General features: G+C 32.8%; 3 protein-coding genes across 3 annotated transcripts; 1 reads left to right on the top strand and 2 right to left on the bottom strand.

Moving 5' to 3' along the window:
* Positions 1 to 1838: 1838 nt before the first annotated feature.
* Positions 1839 to 2748, bottom strand: LOC108840590 (cytochrome c oxidase subunit 6a, mitochondrial). Its single transcript, XM_018613424.2, has 4 exons — positions 2564 to 2748; positions 2294 to 2400; positions 2156 to 2198; positions 1839 to 2024 (listed from the first exon to the last, which is right to left on the bottom strand). The coding sequence occupies exons 1-4, from the start codon at positions 2676 to 2678 to the stop codon at positions 1981 to 1983; spliced, it is 309 nt and encodes a 102-aa protein (XP_018468926.1). The 5' UTR covers positions 2679 to 2748; the 3' UTR covers positions 1839 to 1980.
* Positions 2749 to 4674: 1926 nt separating this feature from the next.
* Positions 4675 to 5085, top strand: LOC108839593 (uncharacterized). The gene has a single exon (XM_018612343.1). It carries the CDS (start codon positions 4675 to 4677, stop codon positions 5083 to 5085), a length of 411 nt encoding a protein of 136 aa, XP_018467845.1.
* Positions 5086 to 5189: 104 nt separating this feature from the next.
* Positions 5190 to 7580, bottom strand: LOC108841414 (probable hexokinase-like 2 protein). Its single transcript, XM_018614169.2, has 8 exons — positions 7231 to 7580; positions 7009 to 7159; positions 6679 to 6933; positions 6430 to 6588; positions 6225 to 6323; positions 6009 to 6139; positions 5834 to 5915; positions 5190 to 5572 (listed from the first exon to the last, which is right to left on the bottom strand). The coding sequence occupies exons 1-8, from the start codon at positions 7506 to 7508 to the stop codon at positions 5255 to 5257; spliced, it is 1473 nt and encodes a 490-aa protein (XP_018469671.1). The 5' UTR covers positions 7509 to 7580; the 3' UTR covers positions 5190 to 5254.
* Positions 7581 to 10128: the final 2548 nt, after the last annotated feature.

Here is a 10128-nt window from a genome sequence, read left to right as displayed (position 1 = left end):
AATGAATCTTCTTTTGTCAACATCTCAAATGTTTATATGCATATTGGTTTTCTGTATATTATTTTCTTCTTTGTTTCTTTGTTAAAGGATATATATCTTGCCGGTTAATATGTATATGCACCAATTCGTTGATTCATTCCCAAGTTTACATTATTAGTGGACACACCTGTGGTTAATTAAATAAATGAACACACCATGATAACACTTGGAAATTTTATTTTATTTTTCTGAAAAAGAGAGTTGGAATTTATGGTATAGCCTCCGTGACATCTGTACAACTATACCATCACAGCTTGGCTCACAGGCTCAACTCATATTGAAAAATGTCAAACAATGTGATAATATTAGATTGGTCTTTTTTTTTTTTTTTTGGCACTGATATTAGATTGGTCTATCTACTGTTATATGAATGAAAAGGACGAGGTACTCGATGAGTACGTACATGGTTTAAAGCTTACATGGATAGGGAATTTTGAAAGAAGCTATATGAAGGGTTCTTAAATTAGTTGAAAGCTTATAGCATCTGAGGTTTAGCGAAAATATCTTTACAAAATAGTAATTGAAAAATAAAAAATAGGAGAGATCTCAAATAAGATGTTTCAGAACTTCTTTAGAACTTAAATACATTAATAGTAAATATCAAAAAATAATATTATTTTGTTATTAAGATACTCAAACGATCTTCCTCACCATAAGATTACTTTTATGTTAGATGGAGAAAATAAAACCTGCATGAGTACTGTATTTATCACTGTAAGATGAAAAATCTTTAAAACTTTAATAAAATACGAGTATATGTACCCTACTTAGATAGATTGAAGCAATTGATTTATATTTGTCTAGGTTTAGATTATACTTTTTATGCAACTGATCCTTTAAAAAAAATCAGTGTAACGGGTCAGAAATGTTATTCATCGTAATATTTTGTTTAATCTCCCATGTCTCCTTGACCCTTGATCTAATCGGATAAAATAGTGATGTAAAATACAGTTTAATGCTGAGTTTTAAATAAATGAAAAAGCAGACATTTGCATGAGTGTGGAGCAAATAGGTCATTGTAAGGGCACTTTCATGGGACCATCACGGCATGCATAGAAGCGTCAATACGAGCTGAAACTTGCAGTGCAATCCGGTCTGGTCCTGTATTTAACTTGCTATGGTGTATAAGTTTTTTAAAAATCTATGTAATAAGTGAGTTATACGGCTAATTCTTGTGATAGATAGATCACACGAGTAAATCATAAAAAGAATTATATAGTTGTTTCTCAAAATGAAATTTGAAAATGTTACAGAGATCAGTAGTGAAGAAGCTACAGAGAAGAATAACATCAACAATGAGAAAAAAATGAGCTGGTGTTGGAACTTTGGTGCCAAGTTAGTAATGAAATAGTATGTTTTCAGTGAAAAAAAGAGAATCTACTAATTAGTCAAATACCCAAGACAAGAGTGATGACTGATAACAAAAATATTGATGAAACCATGAGTGAATCTGGCAAACCAGCAAAGCAAATCAGATCCTGATATAGGAACCAGAGGATGACACTTAAAATCAGAGTCGGATAAATAGTTAAAATTTATAAAATTACCGACACATACGAGACCGATAACGATCAAGAACATAACGAGCCCACTAGGGAAAATAGTGTTCCTTAAGATTAACTGATCTGAAAACTCTTCCTCAGTGATTCATTAACAAAAGTTGTCATGTATTTGTAAACATACTTTAATACTCTTCATGTCTTAATTCCCAATTATTGATTCTGTATCACTATATAGAGTACTCTTTATCACTAGTTCTGTATCAACATCTTTGTTTATCGAGATTGAATCATAAGAGATTTGAAGAGAACATAGAGTCTTTAATGATTGACAAAAAAAAGTAGCATTCTTAATTCCCAGCACAAGAAAGGAGGATTGGAATACCAAATAGCTAACGAAGTTATTAAACAAAGACGATAAGCATTGTAAAGACGCAACATCTCAGTGCCCATCGTTGTGCTTCACCTCAAACAGACCGTCTGGACCTGAGAACAGTAAAACAGAACAGAGTAAATCACAGAAACTAAGGTAAAAAATCTTTTTAGGAGAAGCCATGATTAAAAAGAGACACTCTTTGTCACATCTAAAACCAATATAAACAAAGTTACATACATACCCCAAGGAAACTCCTTGTTACGGGTGTGCATATAAGGATACGCCTGTAAAACAAAGAAAAACATAATTTGAGTGAGAAAAGAGAGTAACAACAATCATCTGCATACTCATATCCAATTCAAGTGTTAGCTAAGCTTACAGGAGGATCGTCGCCGTGAAGATGACCCTTGGACAAAACATAGGCGGCAAGAAGAGTGCAACTAAAAATGCCCCCGTATGTTATGCTCTCCCACTTTCTAGCTTCGACTGTTTAACAACAACAACAACTGATTCACACTGTCTAAAAAAGTTCCTAATAAAGTTAGAACTGGAGAATCTACCAAATCGTCAGGATTGAGTGAAATCGAGACGATTCTTAAAGAAAAAACAAACCCTAGGTCGTATGGAAATGGTGAGAAAAGAAGATTACAAGCATCGTCAAGGCCGGCAGAAGATGAAAATCTCCGCTTTGGAGCAAGGGATGTCCTCGGAGCTGCGCGGATAGCTGCTCGGGATAGAGCTGAACGTATTATCGCCGTCGCCATTCTCCTGATCTCTCTCTCTCTCTCTCTCTCTCTCTCGTTTCTCAGTGTGACTCCTCACTGTTGGGGACCAGTGTGCTGACCCTACAATCAACATTACTTGGAAAGCCCAATGGGCTTTTGTGTTTTGTGGGCACCATTATACTTGCAGTTACGTATTATTACTTTGGTCACAACAAAGTGGGCTCTTGCATCATCAAAGCGCCCATGATCATATTGTTTTTAACTTTGATCACTGATCAAATATGTGGAAGGAATCTCACTTAGTCTACTAATGGTTTTACCGAAAGTTTATTAAATGTTTTTAATTTCCAAAAAATCTAATAGAGAAAAAAGTTTATTAATAATTATATAAATTAATGATTGATAGTAGACCTTTAATATATAGAGGGCAACTAGAAATATAATAGAAAAAAGAGAAACTAACTACAATATAACATTTTTAAATTAATAATCTATAAATTAATATCTATATAAATTAATATAATTTCATAGTTCCAAACTGAGTTTTTGGTTTAATTAGTATTTCGATAAATTAATAATCTCTACAAATTAATAAAAAATTATAGTTTTGGTGTAGTCCCAACATTATTAATCTATAGAGATTTCACTGTATTTTAATAGCATTTAGTTTCTTGCAAGTAAATGTAATAGATATCGAAAAATAATATTTAGAAGCTAAACATTAAAATAGAGTTTAAATATTGATGCAATTTCGAGTGAAAAAATAGATTTTAAATAAATAATGATATTGTGTTAGGAAAAAATTGATGGACTTCATCTTTCATGGTTTGATTGCTTATAGGAGCTTTGGTGTTTGTTGTAATCAGTTGTTTAACGAGGCTTTATATATATATACTAGAGTCGGATGTTTAGGAATATGCTACTGGGAAGAATTTATTTAGGAATATTTTCTTGTTGAAACCGTTTGGTACTCGGGTATATTTCTAAAGAACAGAATTTAAACTGAAAAGATATACGTAAATCGTCAAATCTAAATCCAAGGATGGGCTTTTCGGTTTAATTATATGTTTAGTTTGGGTTCGGTTCGGTTCGGTTCGGTTTGGTTTATTTGGATCTAAGAAAACCTTAATCAAAGTCAATCCAAATTAGTTTGGTTTGATTTGTGTTCGGTTTTACTTCGGTTTGGTGTATGTTTGGTTCAATTTTTGTTCGGTTTGGTTTGTGTTTGATTCGATTTAATTTGGTTTTGTTTGTATCTGTTCAATTTAATCAAGTTGATCTTTTTTTTAGTTTTCTTTAGTTTTGTTATAAAAATATAATTTCATAAACACAGAAATAAATCATCATTGAACACTAAATCATTATTTTCTTCCTATTAAAATGCAAAACTAAACATCGTAATAAAAATCTAAAAGATTTAATCCAATAATTTTATATTTATCTTCAAAACTAATATAAATATCATAAGCAATTTTCAGTTTTGATGTTAAGGTATGAGATTTATATTCTTTTATTTTATTTGATACTAAATTGTATTTTTTTGCAAAATATATAACTATTAGCCCTTGATATTTTAATTTTTAAATAGAAAAATATAAATTTTAGAGGTACAACTAATATATCTACACATAATTTTTTACTGTAAAAAACTACAACTACAAGCTACAGTTCAACCATACAGTCACAATTTGTTTTTCATTTAATTTTTACAGCTACAAAAGATACAGTTATAATTTAAAACATTACCGACTAAATTCTACAGTAAAATTTTTATAATTAGAAATCAGTCAGTCACTACTTAAATGTTTCATCAGTAAAAACTAGTTTTAATATTCACAGTAGAATTAATGTTATGGTCGTAGATTTTATTGATGTAAAATTTTAATTGTAGTTTTTCTTAAAATATAAAAAAGTTCATGATTAGGAAAGTTTGGGAGGATGTAGTGGAATGGAGAAATAGAGAAGAGATCAAAAATGAGGTGGTTAAAATACCCACAGCAGAAGCACCAACAGAAAGTGGAACCCTCCACCTCCAATGACTCTGAAGTGCAATACTGATGGTTCGTGGTTAAAGAAAACAGAGAGTGGTGGAGCGGGTTGGGTTTTGAGAGACCATCAAGGGGCACTGGTGTGGGCGGGAGTAAGGAAACTACCAGTAGTGAGATCGGTGATAGAGGCAGAAGCAGAAGCCATTAGATGGACAATTCAAACATTGGCGGGCTTTGGTTACAAAAAGGTAACTGTTGAAACTGATTCCCTAGTCTTGACAAGAATGCTCAATGGTGAGGAAGAAGTCTGGCCGGTGCTTGAGTCCATTATGCAAGACATTTCGAGATCATTGGTAGTGAATGCCGATTATGAAGTGGTGTATTTTCACATGAGTGATAATAAGTTAACATATAGAATAGCGAAGGAGACTTCAACATTTACTGTCCTTTATCTCTAAATTATATTTTATGGTGCCTTTGTGGTTAAACTCATGTATTGAAGCTGATAAGCCACTTGTAAAAAACTGAGTTTGGATTAATATAAAGTTGTTGTTGAGCCCAAAAAAAAGTGTTTCAAAAAAAAAAGAACAATGATATTCGCTCTGGTTGTCTTTTTTTGTTTAATATCTAGATTTTAACGTTACCGCAAGCGGCAAAGAAAAGAGCTCCGGCACCAGATCCACCGTGAGAATGTTCGATGACGACATGATCTGAAAACTCGTCGCCAAGCATTTCCCATACACTGCTATGAAGATAGTTTCTAAAGACCCTGTAATGATCATACAATCCCCCTTCAACTATTACGATGCTCATCTTCTTCTCTAACCTTCCCAGCTTCTTTATCATTCCAACTATTCCTGCTCCTGCCACACGAGCCGCTCTTTCTGCCACTACATCGCACACTTCAACCACCACTTCTCTCGCCCCAAGAGTTGAGTCCATGATCTGCATGTTATATACATATGCCAGTAGTTCACATAAAAAAAGATTCAAGGTTTGCTTCGTTTCAACACAATCATTTGCGTAAGTATCTTGGTATCAATTTAACATAGTTTACACATTGTAAGATTCCCCCTTCAGTTTTTATTTAGAGTTTGCGCTTAAAAATTGCAAAATGAACTTGATTAAACATAGAAGCTAATATGTTACGTTTTAAACATAGACGCAAAAAAGCTTGAAATACAAGTAAGTATAATGAATTCTTACCCCGAAAACTTCCTTGAGCTTTTTGTTTACGATCTCTCGGTCTTCAGATATATCTTGATGCATCGCAGCCATATCCGGGGACCTGAACATGTGGGAAAAAATATTGCATTGTGTCACAATGATTAGCATAGTCTATAGTTTTGTAAAAGAGTCAGAAAGTTTAGTAGCTAGGTACCCTAAAATGTAAGGAACTTTGAGTTTTGGAGGCACTGTATCTCCAAATAGAGCAGATTCTTCAGACATTCTTAGTAACACTCTTCTCACTATCTCCCCTAAGTATCCTCCAGACACCATCTTCTCAAATACCTTGAAGAAGCGTAACCAAGAATATTCTCAAAAACACAAAACATGAATTTCTTTAAGAGATAAACTAATTGATATGTGTTCTTACGCGGCTTCCTGGATTCAAGCTTTCCGCATCAAGAGCAGCATCAAATTCAGTTAAAGGAAGATGATAAGATCTAAAATCTCCCCACTCGGTGCTAATGACCTATACAATCATATCATGCACAAAGCACAATCACTTGATGGTAGCTTTGGAAAGGCTTATCAATGTGTTTGAAATTATCTTTAAAATAAAAAGTATCTTAACATACAATCTCTTGTGGCTCGTTTGGTGTAGTGGATTTCCATCTCATAACCTCTTGAGCTTGTTCGATGTAAGCAGCGTTAGTTCCCATACCTAAAGTGACTGCAGCCACAGTGTCTTTATGATAGTATCTTCCTCCAGCCAATACTCCTATTGTGTCATCCACCTAATCTCAAAAACAAGATTCTCACCACATTATTATAAAAACATAGTCAGAGATGAGTCTTCATCACGGATCATCTTTAGACCGGCTTACCAGCGCCATGTTCATCCGAATATTCAGACCGTGTTTATCAAATGATTCGTTCATATCATTCACAAACTCCTTCAAAGCCTTCTCATCATCACCATCTGCCAAACTCTTTCTTTGTATCGTTAAGATTGAACTCGCGCTAATCTGCTCGACATAACGTGTCAACGTAAACCCTAGATTCTTAACGACTTCAGTTTCTTCGCCAGGATTCATCCCAAGAAATTTAACTAGCTCCAAGGATATATAATCGCACAACTCCTAAAACAGAAAAATCTTCAGTTTCAAGTAACCTAGCTTGTAATTCAAGGAACTATGTATATATATTTTGTATACCTTGGAAAAACCGTTTAAAACATCCTCAGGGATTGAAATCTCCTGCTTATGTACATCGGAAATAGGCTCTTCGTTCCCTCCTAAAGTCCCACGTAACAAGAGAAGTTCCTTGCCTCGCAAGTTAGCTCCATAATGTACCCCCTTCTCATCACTACAAGTTAAAACACCATTAATTAACGGTAATCTATAACACTCCCGATCTAAAATAGAGATTCTTCTTACCCTGAAGGGAGAGAACCTGCAAATGCAACGAGCATGTTGAGGAAACCGCGACTCTCGGCGGAGGTGGGTGATGCGAGAAAGGCGGTCATGTCAGAGACCATGGCGTCCGCCACCGTCCACAGCTTCGAAACCGGCGTAGCGCATTCTCTAGCAAATTTCCTCAAAATGCGCTGCGTCTGTTTCCGCCGCCGCTCCTTCCTCCGCATCCACCGGCCTAGTAGTACAGCCGCTGCAACCGTTGCAGCAGTGACGGCCACCACCACCACTTTCCTGGTCATTTTCTCTATGGATTATTTTTTTTTCCCGTTCTCCGATTAACACATTTACGATCTCAAGAAGATAAGATGCGTTCTCTTGTAGTCTCGTTAGCATGTTTTGCGTATCAAGTTTGAAGCATTCAAACCTTTTTTATTATTATTTACTTCTTTTTATAAACCGGATAAATCGTTTCGCTCGTTTTTATTTTCGGGTTATCTATATGGTTGGTCTTTCTCAGTTTTAAGCAAAGTGTACCTCATTATTTGGATGATTAAAATTTGGTTTGATTTAGGTTTGTCTATAGTCCTGTTGGAGCTGACATTATGTAATTTTGCTTCGGTTACAGACACCCTCTAGTCTCCCGAGAAATTTATTTTGATCAACTCAAATTGTAACATTTTCTTTTGTAGGAACATCAGCTAAAAAGTTCCGTAATTCTTTTTTTTTTTTACTGAAAAAGTTCTTTAAATTAATCGAACTTAAATGACTTAACCAACATTTGTAGCAATTCAACCTAACCTACTGATTAAACTTAAATGACTTAACCAAGTACTATCAAATTAGAAAACTCTCCAGCCTTGTATCAAGTGAACTGTTACAAAAAAATTACAAAACTGGCATCCTCACTTGGTTGTTCATCTGAAACAAATTTAATTTTTCTATGTTTACATTTTCAATTAGTTTGTATTTATCCTTATTCATTCAATTTTTTTCTTCTTTATTTCAGTTTTGTGTCGCTCCTTTTGAGCTAATGTTTACATCCTAATCTACTCGTTAGCTCAATAAAGAGAGATAAAAGTGGAACCAAGATATAAATGATGAATACAGACTAATTCAAAATGTAAACGTTTTTAAATGCCTACAGCTTATGGGCTTAATCGATTACCAAAAAAAAAGCTTATGGGCTTATTTATATGCACATGACCTCACACATGGTGCGATTCCTGCCATCATTTCCATTTTGAATATGTAAAAATACTGTTTATTGCAAAAAAAATCTGGGCCTAGGCCAGTAATCCTTTTTAGGCTGGACAGATATGTGTAAAAGAAACTGATATTTATATAGAAAATATAAATAAATGTATTAAAAGCAAGAAAAAGACAAAAATGCCAAAGTTCAAGGAGAGGGAAACCTAAATTTTCAAGTTCTATTCACAACTCATAACAGCAAAACGTCCATTTCTACTAGAGTGTGCTAATACAAGAACGTGCATGGTCAAAATCATACCATTTTCATTAATATTCACATAATATATTTTATTTAAATTGATACATATATAATATATTGAGCAAAGTGCCCCCGTTTGACAATGATAAAATTTAGGCCAGCAATTCCTACTGGGCAAAATATAAATGAATTTTGATTTGATTCTTTAATTATTTCGATTTAAACAGATAAAAATTAAATATCCGTAATTCTATGAAGTAACTTAAATATTTATATGCAATATTTTTTAGAAATGATTGTATCGAATCGGATAATTAATTATTCAGTTAATGTTCAGTTGTAATTCCCACGTTTTCATTTCATTTTTATATTATGAAAATAGTACTTCCCGATTTTTAAAGTATTACAGTATTACGTAGCTTTGTTTTTGTTTCAGTAATGTAATGCGATTGGCTACTTTGGTACGTGATATGTCTAATAGACCGTGTAGTCATACCAGGTGGATGTCGTCGTTTAGACTATAAATATATTTAGATGATAATGTATTTTATGAACTATGATCATGAAGAATATGATTGGTTTCCACCCTACTACTAACCGCAATCTTTTGCGGTTAGTAATGGTTGTTAGTATTTTGTAACAATTAGAAAAAATAATATAAATTATTCATTTAGTGGATAAAATTTATGGTTTTATTTTTTTGGAAATTTTCTTTAAAGAGAAACAATAGAAAAAAATACTTAATAAAAACTTTTAACTTGAAATAATACATATACTAAAATTTATATATTATATTTTAATTTATATTATAAAACTTTAAAACAAAAATATTTTTCTATAGTTTTAAAAAAAATAATACTATAATTCTATCAGTATAATTTATAACTATTATAATATTATGATTTTTAATATTTTATAATTATAAAAACGTAAATATTGTTAATTTATTATTTAGCTGACATTTGGTAGTTAACGAGTTATAGATATCCTGTAATCACACCATCTTTTAACTATTGTACCAGTCGTATAAATCTCTCAAAAAAAGTTTAAAACCATAATTAACCATATTTGTAACCACATCCACAACTACACCCGCAAACCGCAGTGAGTACACCAGTCACGCGCTTAATCTTATCTGAAAAATTTTCTGCTTTGAAGTTAACTAGAGTCGATGAAACACGTGATTCCTTTCTTCAACCCAAACTTATTTTTCCTTTATAATTCCTACTAAAATAGAATAGCTCTATTATATAATAAGTTTTGCTCCAACGGTTTACTATATAATAGAGTTACTCTATTATAAAATAGGAAATAAGAAAAAGTAATACTTCGGTTCGAGTCAGGTTCGGTTTTGGTTCTTTATATATCAAAATTTTAAATATGTTTGGATATTTAATCAATTTCGATTCGGATTCGATATACTTTTTCGGATCGAATTTGGTTTGATTATTTGGATTTATGTTTTTTGCCCA

This window comes from Raphanus sativus, chromosome 2 (genome assembly GCF_000801105.2).
Source record: "Raphanus sativus cultivar WK10039 chromosome 2, ASM80110v3, whole genome shotgun sequence".
NCBI classification, from domain to species: domain Eukaryota; kingdom Viridiplantae; phylum Streptophyta; class Magnoliopsida; order Brassicales; family Brassicaceae; genus Raphanus; species Raphanus sativus.
The sequence above is the reverse complement of the archived record's forward strand: the minus strand, read 5'-3'. Positions and strand labels throughout refer to the sequence as shown.